Source organism: Delphinus delphis, chromosome 8 (genome assembly GCF_949987515.2).
Source record: "Delphinus delphis chromosome 8, mDelDel1.2, whole genome shotgun sequence".
NCBI classification, from domain to species: Eukaryota; Metazoa; Chordata; class Mammalia; order Artiodactyla; family Delphinidae; genus Delphinus; species Delphinus delphis.
The window spans coordinates 15596479-15609443 of NC_082690.1; the positions used below are offsets into that span (position 1 = coordinate 15596479).

General features: G+C 46.0%; 2 protein-coding genes across 3 annotated transcripts; one reads left to right on the forward strand and one right to left on the reverse strand.

The window, feature by feature from the left end:
- The first annotated feature begins 284 nt into the window (after window positions 1-284).
- Window positions 285-2103, forward strand: RPS25 (ribosomal protein S25). Its single transcript, XM_060017832.1, has 5 exons — window positions 285-403; window positions 646-741; window positions 1290-1473; window positions 1861-1959; window positions 2053-2103. The coding sequence occupies exons 1-4, from the start codon at window positions 401-403 to the stop codon at window positions 1953-1955; spliced, it is 378 nt and encodes a 125-aa protein (XP_059873815.1). The 5' UTR covers window positions 285-400; the 3' UTR covers window positions 1956-1959; window positions 2053-2103.
- A 36-nt stretch (window positions 2104-2139) lies between these two features.
- CENATAC (centrosomal AT-AC splicing factor) lies at window positions 2140-10515 on the reverse strand. 2 transcript variants are annotated; one of them, XM_060017830.2, is made up of 11 exons: window positions 10353-10515; window positions 10047-10210; window positions 9533-9631; window positions 6090-6156; window positions 5939-6001; window positions 5529-5593; window positions 5268-5376; window positions 4236-4266; window positions 2564-2653; window positions 2359-2491; window positions 2140-2275 (listed from the first exon to the last, which is right to left on the reverse strand). In XM_060017830.2, exons 1-11 carry the CDS (start codon window positions 10470-10472, stop codon window positions 2212-2214), a joined length of 1005 nt encoding a protein of 334 aa, XP_059873813.1. In that variant the 5' UTR covers window positions 10473-10515; the 3' UTR covers window positions 2140-2211. The 2 variants fall into 2 exon arrangements, with proteins under 2 accessions (XP_059873813.1, XP_059873812.1); XM_060017829.2 differs by having other exon boundaries at window positions 2181-2653; window positions 5268-5593; window positions 5911-6001.
- Between the last annotated feature and the right edge of the window lie 2450 nt (window positions 10516-12965).

Consider the following 12965-nt stretch of genomic DNA (forward strand, 5'->3'; position numbering starts at 1 on the left):
GCGCGGCGCACTGCGGCGCTTGCGCACTTGGAGCACGCCTGGCTGTCAGTAACGCTGGGAAGTTAGCTGTCGGGATCTAGAAAATTGTTTTCCGTCCCTTTTCCCAGGTTTTTAGTGTCAGGAAACAGCAACGTGTGACTGCCTCACAACTAGTCGCAAAGCGCAAAAGGTAAGGACAGCCTCGAGTGCCTCCGGCTGCAGGGTAAGCTCGCACTGCCCGCAGACAATTCCGGGCCTGAGTCAGGCCTGCCCCTCCCGACTTCCTCCGCGCGGTCCCGCCCCTTACCCCGGAAGCACTCGGTGCAGGCGGAGGTTTCTGGGCTTCTTCGCTAGACGCACTTCCTTTTTGTCCGACATCTTAGGGAGGCGAGGTGGTAGCAGTTGCTCTCCCGGCTTCGCTATGGTGAGAGCTCTGTTTGGGGACAGCCGGCGTGGTTTCTGGAGCCGGCGGTGCCGGCGCGCATTTGGGGCGGCATCGGAGGAGGGCTCCCAGAACTGCCGGGCCGCGTGTCGAGGCGGGCGGGCTATTGCTTCCCCCATGTGCTCCGTCAGTGGAGTCTGGGCGGGGGTTGAGGTGGAGCGCAGGGGTAGGGGGAGCGTGGGGCTGCCTTGAGACCTGGCAGTATTCCCGCTTTTCTTCTGTAGCCGCCCAAGGATGACAAGAAGAAGAAAGATGCCGGAAAGTCGGCCAAGAAAGACAAAGACCCAGTGAACAAGTCTGGGGGCAAGGCCAAAAAGAAGGTAGGAGTCAGTCGCTTGAACGTTGAGGGAGGCTGCGGGCACCCGTACCTTATCGATAAATTAAGTGACACCTAGCAGATGGCTTGTAAGGTTGTGGGGTCTAGAGTCAGGTTATTACAGCTTATGCTGTTATCAGCATTCTGTTCTTTCGTTATTTGGGGTCATATACGCTGTTTGGCAATTAGATGTGTACAGAGCATTTATTTGGATACGTAGCACGTAGTGTTATTTTAGTTGGTTCCGTGGGGCTCAGTCAGTATCCGAAAGTCTCAATAATAGGTCCCCCCCCCCGCCCCCAACCAGATGTGTCTTTGATGCCCTTAACGACAACCAGGGTCTCTTTTTGCTTTGAATTCTGGCTTTCTAATTATTTGAATCTTAATTTGCAGAGTTTCTGCAAATTCTGCATTTCATAGATTTCTGCAGGCCAAGGAATAGAGCCACTCTCAGTATAGCCGTACAACCAAGTAACAGTTCTTTGAGGCAGGTTGTTCCAGAGGAGGGAAGAACTGGAGCACTGATTTTTTTTTTTTTTTTTTGGTGAGCAGAAGTGGTCCAAAGGCAAAGTTCGGGACAAGCTCAATAACCTAGTCTTGTTTGACAAAGCAACATATGACAAACTCTGTAAAGAAGTTCCCAACTATAAGCTTATAACTCCAGCTGTCGTCTCTGAGAGACTGAAGATTCGTGGCTCCCTGGCCAGGGCAGCCTTGCAGGAGCTGCTTAGTAAAGGTGAGAGGGGTGTGTTGTACTGATTTGTATGCTTTTGCACCTTAAATTGGCCTGACCGTGCTAGCCATCTTAAATGCAATAGGTGGTTGTTAGTAATGTAATTCTAACATGTTATCTAGGTTATTGGTTAGTGCCCAATAATGGAAACAGTGATTTTCAAGTTATAGTAAAGTGCTGTGAAGGTGGCCATCCCAAGAGCAGGTGGTCAGTCCCTTGTTTTAAAAGGGTAAGTCAAATTAGATTATAACCAAGAAATGTAGGCATGCCTCCTAAACTCATGCTTAAATTCAGCATTTCTCTTTTGGGATGGAATATAAAACATATTTCTAGTGTCATATTAAGTATTTCATAGTACTATTGTGTGAAAATTTTATGCTTTCTTTCTAGGACTTATTAAACTGGTTTCAAAGCACAGAGCTCAAGTAATTTACACCAGAAATACTAAGGGTGGAGATGCTCCAGCTGCTGGTGAAGATGCATGAACAGGTGAGCAAGAACCCAGGGGTTCATGGTGTAGGAAGTATGCATCCCTTCACAAGGCTCTATAGTTCTGATTCTTGAATTTTTTTTTTTTTACAGGTCCCACCAGCTGTATATTTGGAAAAATAAAACTTTATTAAATCAAATAAATGGGCGTGTCTGTTTCCTAAGAAAGGCAGTTACAAAGGATAATAGTAGGTATCGGCTTGTTGATTTGGTTTTGAGCATCATGGTGGTTGAAAATGTATTAGGAAACCATTAACTTTTCTTTTTATGTGACTGCTGTTTGTTTCTTGCTGCGGCTTCAGTTTTGAATTGATGCCTGAAAGGAAATGAAGGGTTAGCAGGACGAAGGGTGAGATCTCCAAGGGGGAGTGGGTTGGGGTCCGGACACTGGGCCCATACCTGGATTGCCAGCGGCGTCCATTATTCCAGACCCGGCCAAAAGAGGGCAGCCAGCCTGCACCGGTACTGGAGTTATGATCAAAGTTGGCCCCAACCCTGTCTGGTGGGAGTTTCTTCAATTTCTGTTTTTCCTCTACAATAAGCAGTTTTACGTGAGTAGGAAGACTTAAAGAACCCATCACCATTTCTGAATTAGTTAACTTACTTTCTTTGAGAAACTCTTCATAGGAGGGTCCTATTTGTTGGTTCCCAGAGCTACAGTCCTCATCTTGGACCATCCAGGGAGGTGTGGCACCTGGAAAAGGAAGACCCTTTAAGCAGAAATGAAAGCACTTAAAAAAAAGTTTTTAACCTTCAGGCTGTTGTGGAACATAGCTAGCTATAAGTTCCTACCTAATTGAAAATTATAAATGTTTGTAAACAAAACCCAGGAATTCTGGACCATAGGAAGTTGAGGGGCCTAGGCTAATTTAAAAGGTGCTGATACTTAATAGCTGTATCAATACAGCAATACATGCCTGAAAAACTACACACATTTAAAGTGTGCAATTTGAAATGTCTGGGATGAAATCACCACCACCATGTATCCTTGTGCCCCTTTAAAATATTTTCTAGCACACTTCCCTTATACCCCTCTTCCCAGGCAGCCACTGGTGTGCTTTCTGTTGCTACAGGTTAGTTTGCGTTTTCCGTAATGTTGTATAAATGGCATACATTATGTACCCTTGTGTACCTTTTAGCATAGTTACTTTGAGGTTTTTGTGTTACGCGTGTTTTCAATCATTCCTTCGTTATTGAGTATTTTTTGAAGTGTTCATTGGCTGAGGCACATTGGGATTTTTTTTCAACTTTTAAAGAAACTGCCAGACTGTTTTCCAAAGTAGTGATGCCATTTTGCATCCCCACCAGCAGTGCATGAGAGTTGCTGCATATATAAATGGTCAGTCTTTAGCCTTTTTTAATTCTTTGGCCACGCCATGTGGCATGTGGTATTGTTCCCTGACCAGGGATTAAATCCGTGCTCCCTGCATTGAGAGTGCGGAGCCTTAACCACTGGACCGCCAAGGAAGTCCTAGTTTCAGCCATTTTGATGAGCATCTTTTTATATGCCTTTACTGAGTGTTGAGAGGTTTTCATATATTGAGAATACACATCCTTCATCAGATGCTGCTTTACTTTGGAAAAACGTTGTTATGCTAAAGTTTGTAATCTTCCATTTTTCAAGCAAAGTACTTTTTCCCTTAGTTGAAATACAAGGAGACGAGTGGCTGTAGCATGGCTAATGCCATAGTGGGCACTGTGTACGGTATAGAGACTTCTCTGGCCCTCAGTTGCAATGAGTTTTATTTTTAAAATTTATTTGAAGTATAGTTGATTTACAATGTGTTAATTTCTGCTGTACAGCAAAGCGACTCAGTTATATATGTATTCTTTTTCATATTCTTTTCCATAATAGTTTATCACAGGATATTAAATGTAGTTTCCTCTGCTATACAGTAGGACCTTGTTGTTTATACTCTTTATTTTCACTATTAAGTGTATTATTTTAAAAAACACTTTAACACACACTCATATAGTGGTTGAACAAAAAACCCTTATAAGAATTACCATGTCTGACATTTTCTAAGTTTAAAACACCTTAGATCTGAAAGTTTAAAAAAAAAAATCTGGTAAACAGGTGAATGTACATCTGTTACTTTCCTGAGTTACTCAGACACATTTGTCATATGTGTCTTTGATACCCTTCTACCAGTGAAAGGCCTAGAACTCAGGTGTGTCTCAAAGATCCCAAGTTCACTGCTGTATCTTAATCAACTTTATTCTTTAAAAAAAAAAAAAGCTTCTTACAGTTTGAGAAACATTGCCATGGGTCTTACCTGAGTGGATGTTACCAATTCCTGGTGTATCCTGTAGTTGGAAATGGGAAAAAATCATAAGAAAGCCAAGAGATGATAGGATACTCATAGCCTAGAGGAAGAAATTTTACTGGAGGTGGATGGAACCACTGCCATGATGCTAGTTCTGCACTGGGTTGATGTTAAATCTTACAGAGCACAGCAAATCACTGAAAGACAGTCTTGCCCTCACCAGACTCAAGGTCTTAGTAGCAGAGATGTCCAAAAATAAGTGCCTACTAGATGTTAGGTAAACGAAACCCTTTTCTTACAGAGCATACATACTACTGGGAAAGAGAAGTATGAATTACACAAATTACATTCACAGCTTTTTACATGGGGCTACATACATTTATAACAGTTTTCCATGAAAAAGTGACATTCAAGCTAAGAGCTGAAGGAAGGTGAGGGTTAAGTAGATGGTGAGGGAAGGAAAGCATATCATTTAAGACAATGGCAATTACATGTTCAAAAGCAAGGAGGAGCACAGTGCAGCTGGAGGATAGAATGTAAGATAGCAGGTGATGCGATTATTTTCTGTTGTGTTTGGGACAAGATTGCAGTAGTAGGAATTGTTCCAAGGTGGAATAGAGACCAGCTTGTATTCAGGAGATAAAATAGATAAGACATGCTCATTGAGGAAATGTGAAAAATGAAAGAAAGGAGGAGATAAGAATCTGCATCTACAGTTAATGGAAACACAGGAGTGGTAGGGGTTAGCTTCAGGTACCTGTGGGGTATCTATAAATGTCCCGTATTGAGCTGGAACTGTGGATTCTGCACAGGATGAGATTTAGGAGTTGGTACTTCTATGTGGCAACTGGGGCAGTGTGTGGATAAGATCACCATGGAGGGTGACAAAAAAGTCTAAGAAAATGATACTATGGGACAGGGCAGCAAGAGGGAAAAGCCTGCTAAGACAGGAATGGCCAGAATACAGAAAAGCCAGGAGAGATGGGTGTCCTGGGAACTGAGGGGGCACTGGCCCTTTCCCAACTTTCGTATCCATTGTACCTGATGATGGCCAATGAATGTCAGCGGTTGTCCTGTCTCCATCCAGTCAAGCTCCGGGGCTGGTGGCAGGTCCACATATGAGGGCTGCTGTGAGGTGGAGGCTACTTGGCTGAAAAAGACAAACAGGAGCCAGGCTGGCAGACAAGGTCCTTGAGCCATGAGGATAGCAAAGATGACATTTGTTCCCTTTTCCCAGCCAAAGTTACAGAATGTTCTAAGAGATGTCAGAACTCCCAATAAGAGGTTTCCTAACAGTCTTACCTGTTTGTCCCTTTCCAGCTTCCAGGTGCCGAAGAGCCCTCTTCTGGGTCTGGCACTGTCTGAGGCTGAGTTTGATTCAGGAAAAATAATTGTGTCTAGGATGCTTAAGAATTTGCCTAGGCCATGCTCCCACCCTCCAGAAGTAAACAAATTGACATATTGAGGGTACTGCCCATATCTTGCAAACTTCCCTCCCTCCCTCCCTGCCTCCCTCCCCCAGCCTGGCCCACATCATCTCCACTGACAAAGGCCTGCACCCTGGTGGGCAGGTAAGGGAATTCAAGCCGAGCAGGTAAAGCATGGAGTCCATGAATTCTCACAAGAAGAGCTGGTAGGTGAAATGTTGGACCTGGGAGAAGCAGGAATCAGTGGATTTGGATACTGCTCTGGCTCCTCCGAGGGAAACCAACCTCTAAGACAGACCGAACAACCTCCTGCCGGCTGTGCTCCACCTCACGGATCTGAGCTGCCATCTGTGGGGGAGAGGCTGCTTAGATAGGTACAAAATGGTGGGGGGGGGGGGGGGGCCTGGGTCCTTCAGAGGCCTTTCCTTTAACTCACCTCTTTAATCACTTCATCCTCTTTTTCCTCATAGGAATCCAGACTTTTCACCATGGACTTCTTGAATCTAAAAAGAAAAAGGGCAAGTCCCGGTCAGTTGTGAAAAGATCCTCAGTAGATCGTTTTTCTCTGAATTTTGGGTAGTGTCAAACTCCCAGAAACAAAATAGTACAATGAACACCCATGTACCTCTCCCCCAGATTCACTGTAAACATTTTGCCATACTGGCTCCAGTTTGCTTATAAACACATTGCCTTTCTGCCAAGAACATGAGACTTAATTCTAAATTTTTCAGCATGCATCTCCTGGGAACAGGAACAGCCTATGAAACCATTACCATACTTAAGAAAATCAATTTCCCTTTCTTGATGTCCAAATTGTCCCATATTTGGGACAACAATATATTTGCAGTTGTTTTTATCCTACAATACAAAGGTATCTGAATAACATCAATGCTGCTATCAGCAATAAGACTACTAAGCAAAGCTCAAGGTTTCTTTGCAGTTCATTAGTCCTCAGAAAACCTAAGGGTGTACAGTCAGATTTTTGTGTTCAAATGTTACTTGAATTCTTATTCTTTCATCGTTATCAATTGATACATAATTACTATAACTGTCTTTGTTTGCCTAATTATTATTTTTTGAAAATATAACTAGAGAACATTTCTTTGATTTTCACTAAGACTTTGTCTTGAGGACATAACTAAACTGCGTCACCACCCCCCACCCCGATTTGAAGAAGGGTTATTAGTACAGTGAATGTTCAGATACGAACAGTTTGAAGGACTGGAACCAACAGTAACTGACAAAAACCAACTTCCATCTAAATCATCATAAAAATGTTTTAAGTTAAAAAGGGAGGGGGAGAAGGGGGCAAAAGGGGTTTCAGATTGAACAAGATCCTCACATTTCATCTAATACATTCAACCCTGGCCAGCGTATACCAAAATGGAAACTGGATTACTATAATAAAAACTTCTACATCACTCTGTACACACCTGTGTTCCAAGCCCACCCCCATCCCCCTAATGCTTCCAAACTCAACTATTTGATGAAGGAGCTATGTATAAATCTAATCCAGTCTTTGTTATAAGGCTGGTATGTCTGGGTATCAGCTCGGTAAACAAGGCAGCTGAGGTCTTCCAGGTCATCAATAAAATCAAATAACTGATACCATACGTGACAGAGGGGCTGCTGGGATTCACTCTCTTCAGATGTTCTTCGTACATTATACAAACACCTTCCATGCATTCATTCAGATTCATAGCATAAGTTCTGCCTTCTGGCCTCTTGGTAGGCTGTACCAGCAAAATGGTGTGAGACATGTCGCCAAACTCTTGCTGCAGCCGCTGCCGACTACTCTGCCGACTCCGCCACCGCACACGAGCTTATAGCCTTTTTGCCTAATTTTAATATGTAAAACATTTATGTAGGGGAATGGCTCTATCAAGGTGCCCTGGCAGCCTTGCACGTATCCTTACAGGCAAAGCCTTGAACTGCAGCTTATCAGAGTTTTGGCTGAAGGTCTGTGTGATCCTCCTGGAACACAAGAGGACAGGAGGCCTGAAAGGAACTGCTAGGAGGCCATCTCCCACTCGTCTCCCTATCTCTCATGGGAGACCATTATGAAACAGTTTCTCATCAACTCCCAGTTCTGATGGGGTATGGGACTTTGTGCTCTCAGATTTGAGCTGTAGATATAAAAGCACGTAGCTGCAGTCTAGACTTGGCTCCCCAGCAAAAGTATCGCACAGCTCACACTGCAGTCACCCAGCCCTGTTTGTATCAGTATGGTCCTTTTGGGTGTGTTGGACAACCTGGGAGGCTGGCACTTCGGGCTTACTCTTTTCACTGCTTATGTAACAAACTGCCTGAACCTAAAAGTAGCTCACTGTGGGACTTTCCTGGTGGTCCAGTGGTTAAGAATCCCCCTTCCAATGCAGGGGACTTGGGTTTGATCCCTGGTCGGGGAACTAAGATCCCACATGCTACAGGGCAACTAAGCCCACACGCTGCAACTACTGAGCCCATACGTGCCACAACTAGAGTGCCCACGTGCTCTGGAGCCTGCACGCACCAGAACTAGAGAGAAGCCTGCACGCTGCAATGAAGATCCTGCATGCCGGCACTAAGACCCGATGCAGCCAAATAAAAAGACTAATCTTTTAAAATAATGATTAGGACTTCCCTGGTGGCGCAGTGGTTAAGAATCCGCCTGCCAATGCCGCGGACACGGGTTTGAGCCCTGGTCCGGGAAGATCCCACATGCCGCGGAGCAACTAAGCCACAACTACTGAGCCTGTGCTCTAGAGCCTGTGAGCCACAGCTACTGAAGCCTGCACACCTAAAGCCTGTGCTCCGCAACAAGAGAAGCCACTACAATGAGAAGCCCGTGCATGCACTGCAATGAACAGTAGCCCCCACCTGCCGCAACTAGAGAAAGTCTGTGCGCAGCAACAAAGACCAGACGCAGCCAAAAATAAATTTTTTTATTAAAAAAAAAAAAGATTAAAAAAATAATAAAAGTGGCTCATTGTATCTTTACTGGTCAAATCAGTCAGGCTTGGCCTGGCCTTGTCTTGTGTGAGCTTGAAATTTATAAAGCTCAAAAGTTAAATTATATTTAAATAAAAAGTTCAAAGAGTCCATCCTCATAATTCTCAATTATAACCTTTGCTGCTCAACTATCCTTTATTCACCCACCAAAAACCATATGGAGCTGAGCCAGGGTGTGAGGAGTGAGTGGCCTCAGTTTCTTATCTCCTCCCAGTCTGAACCACAGATTTTAAGGCAAGGTGGTGGGATTTAGGCATTTCTTATTTCCTCATTATTCTCCACATTGGGTAGAAAGAAGTAACAAACACCATGTGTTTTCTTAACTTTGGCTTTGGGATCCCCTTGGGTTCCACACTCCACAATCTCAATATGGTCCCAATAAAAGTGATGATGTGAGGCTGCCTGAGTCCTCTTCCTGAGGCAGTCAGGGCTCACTCCCTCTCTGTGCTGTCCAGCTTCCTACAATCCGGTTCCTTGGGGTCCTCCGAGGCCAGTTAAAATAGAGTCTAAAACTATTAAAAGTGGGCACTGGGTGAGCACCAGTTTCTTGCACACTATAAAAAGCATCTTCTGCTCCTAAAGAACCTTAGTAGTTTCTGTGTCATACATTTAAGTAGTTGATTATGGTCACCTTTAATTATACACTATTCTCTACTTGCTAAATACATTGTAAATCCCCCCCCCCGCAACTAGATTATAAACCTTTCAAGGACTCTGTCATATTTCTTTTGTGTCCAATATGGTGCCTAGGATAATGAGTGCTACAAAGACAATGGTTACTAATGAAGTCCTTACTAAACTTCCCAAGCAGTAGAGGAAGCTCCAGTACCTGACACAGGCCCAGAGAATCCACACTCTGCTACTTCATCATGTGAAGTAGTGACTTACCGTGCATAATCCTGGGGGGAGATCAAAAACTTCTCTTTCATCTGGAACTCAGCCTTGTTCTCCCACCAGAATCTGTTGGTTGCTTTCTTGTGCTCTGGACTGAGAATTGAAAGGACAAGTAATCTCAATGATAGATTGCAGAATATTACACATATATCTAGGCATTAGATAAATAATGCAAACTGACATCTGGGTTTCTGTCTCTGGGCAAGGCTGAGAGAATACTGATAGTAGTCTCTTCAATATCTCCAGTCTCCCCCTTCCAATAAAAATGTGAGAATCTGAGAGGAAGTGATGGGAGGGAACCTTGATTGAACCTGCCCAGCTGACTTTCCCAGCTAGACCACCAACACCAGTGGGACCATGGCAGCCGTAAGCCCGCTACCCTCAAGGCTGGCAATGCCTACAAGACGACTCAATCAAATCACAGAAGCGTTCTTCCTCTCACCCACCCTAAACCCCCCTCCCACAAATGTACACGACTGTTGTATGCGGCTCCCGGCCCGGCGCTCACCTGGCCAGATGCTCCAGCAGCCCCCCATGCAGCACGGTCAGGTTTCCGTGGCTCAGGTGTTTCCTCACCTCACAGCCGCAGCACAGGCACCAGCAGCACCGCTCGTGCTCGGGCACGTAACGCTCCACCTGAGCGGCGCGGACGGCCTTGCGGGCGGCCTCCACCTGCCGCGGAGAGGGTACCAAGGGGAAGAGGCTAAGTAGGACCCCGGCGGGACCCCCAGATCCCACCCCCTCGGGCCCTCACAGCCCCGCCCCCATTCCCGCCCCGTCCTGTCCAGGGTTTCCTCCAGCCTCCCGTCCGCACCTGAGGCAGAAGCCGCTCCAAAGCCACCTTCAGCTGCCGCTGGTGCTTGCGACTGTAGACGTGTCCGCGGCCGCAGAAGAAGGTCTGGCGGCAAACAGGGCAGCGCTCCGCCGGCGCCATCTACCCAGGACTGGGGATCCGCGACGCGCAGCCTCTCCTTCGCCGTCTGGTGACCTCTGACCCCTCAGGGGCGGGGCGAACCCAGCGGCCCCAGCGGCCCCCGCGGCCCCCAGCGGCCGGCAGGCGCCACTGCAAGTCCTACTACGGTTGCGCGGGTTTTTCTCTGGGAAGCCTCATTGCGCACAAATCCAGCCCGTCGCCAGTACCGCCAAATGCACTCTGGCTGGAAAAGGTGAGGGGAAGGAGCGCACGCAACAGTTAGGGGGGACCGCGCAGAGCTTTACCTTAACTACCTCAGGTAATCTTCACAATAGCCCTGTGTGGTATCCTGTTATTACTGGCATTTTACAAGCGGGAAACTGAGGCGTGAAGGAGGAGGTAAGTTTGTGGAAGGTTGCTCAGGTATAAAGCGGCAGAGGCATTGCCAGCAGGCTGTAGGGAACACAAGCTGAAGGCCTAATCTATGACCTAATCATGCTCATACCCCCCAGGGGTGATCCGAACGTTGCTCCTGGAAAGCTGTAAAGGGAAAGCTATAAAGGGTGCAGAGTCATTGCTGAGGCTTAGCAGACGCGTTTAATCTGTAAACGTGCTAAACTAGTGGAACTTTATTCTCTACAAGCCATTTCTCCCAGAGTCAACAGCCTTCCTGTCTGTCCTGCTCCCTTAGCACCTAAGGTGAATTGCTCCCTCCCAGGGCTGAAATCCCCAGACTGTGATCTCCACCCTAGAACTCCCTCCAAAAAGCCTGGGGCCTGGCCCACACCTTAACTTATAGGATGTGCAAACAGAGCTGGCACAAAGTCCCCAGCTTCCCTTACATTTGTTACCTGTATTGGTGCATTAACCTGGATGGGTGACAATGTCTGTGGGCATATCCAGTCAACTCTACAGAATTCAGACCCAGAAAGTAGCCAGACTCCCCTCCAGACCTTGACTTCCTGACGGAGTGTCCCTTTAGACTCAGGCCTTTGCCAGATGTGATGTATTTTGATGACCTTGCAGTTCTCAGTTCCTTGACCTCTCATCACTCCCCTGGCAGGGGTAATCCTGGACCTTGTCCACCAAAAATTGCTCCTTCTCTGAATTCAAACTCTGAAGTTCTACTCTGACCACCGTCTTCCATCCTCCTGTGTGGACTTACCTTCCATCTGGTCTTTAACTGCAGGGAGACCTCCTTTCCTGAATATGAGTACTCTTATCCATTCACTTGGAAAATTATTCATCGTATGCCAGCTACTGAATGCTTTGCTCTAGGCCAGGTTTAAAAATTTAAAAACCTTTAAAGTGTGGCCTCCTGGTCAGCAGCATCAGCATCCGGGAGCTTGTTAGAAATGCAAATTATTGGGCCCCACCCCAGACCTACTGAATAGGAAACGCCGGAGTGGGTCCCCGCAATCTGTGGTTTAATGAGCCCTTCAGGTGATTCTGATGCTCAGTCAAGTTTGAGAATCAGTGGTCTAGGTCTGAGGTCCTCTTGACTTCGCTTTACCCATTGGATCCCAGGAATACTTCCACCACACTCTCACGGCAACATATTACTTCACTTGACCTACCAAGACCTCTCATTCTGTCACACCCCAACCATCCCATCTGTTTCCGTCATTTGTCCCAAAGCTGCTTTAGAGTAGTCTATACCATCTGCTTAAACTCCTAACTTTTCAGCCCTCTGCAATTTGGCTTTTGAAACTGTTTCCCTAAAGTCTTCCGTTACTGAGTATTCATTCGGCTGCCATCTGAACTAGACTGTGTGAATGGAACTCAATTTCTTCCTCCTCAGATCATCCTGTTTACATCCTCCCAGTGAATGATAACCACTAAACTAAAGCCTGGAGTTTTGGGGTAAGTTATCTTTTTTTTAACTTATTTTAATTTATTTTTGGCTGTGTTGGGTCTTCGTTTCTGTGTGCAGGCTTTCTCTAGTTGCGGCGAGCGGGGCTACTCTTCGTTGCAGTGCGCAGGCTTCTATTGCAGTGGCTTCTCTTGTTGCGGAGCATGGGCTCTAGGTGCACGGGCTTCACTAATTGTGTCTCGTGGGCTCTAGAGTGCAGCCTCAGTAGTTGTGGCGCACGGGCTTTGTTGCTCCGCGGCCCGTGGGATCTCCCAGACCAGGGAAGGGCTCGAATCGGTGTCCCCTGCATTGGCAGGCAGATTCTTAACCACTGCGCCATCAGGGAAGTCCCTACAGTAAGTTATCTTTGATTCTCCCTTTCACTTAGTCCCCACATCCACCCTGTGCAAGCTGTCTTACTGGATTTCTGAGATGTCTAAAATCTGTTCTCCACCTTTTATACTCATAGACCATACCTTATTTCATTTCCCTACCTTTCTTGCTTAGATTCATGTAAAATCTTTCTGACTGGTTTCCAAGTGTCTGGTGTATTTCACCTCCATTTATCCTCCACACGTTGGTCTTAAGGTAGTCTCTAAAATGACTTTCCTGATTAATTTAATGTCTCTAAGTTGCCTTCAGGAAATATCTAAATTTCACAA

Coding starts and splice junctions, on each gene's coding strand:
- RPS25 (XM_060017832.1), top strand. Junction 742..1,289: donor GGGGCAAGGCCAAAAAGAAG/GTAGGAGTCAGT, acceptor TTTGGTGAGCAG/AAGTGGTCCAAAGGCAAAGT. Junction 1,474..1,860: donor GCAGGAGCTGCTTAGTAAAG/GTGAGAGGGGTG, acceptor CTTTCTTTCTAG/GACTTATTAAACTGGTTTCA.
- CENATAC (XM_060017829.2), bottom strand. CDS start 10,472: ATGGCGCCGGCGGAGCGCTGCCCTGTTTGCCGCCAGACCTTCTTCTGC. Junction 10,211..10,352: donor TGGAGCGGCTTCTGCCTCAG/GTGCGGACGGGA, acceptor TCTCCGCGGCAG/GTGGAGGCCGCCCGCAAGGC. Junction 5,594..5,910: donor CCCTCGGAGGAGCCAGAGCA/GTATCCAAATCC, acceptor AATCAAACTCAG/CCTCAGACAGTGCCAGACCC.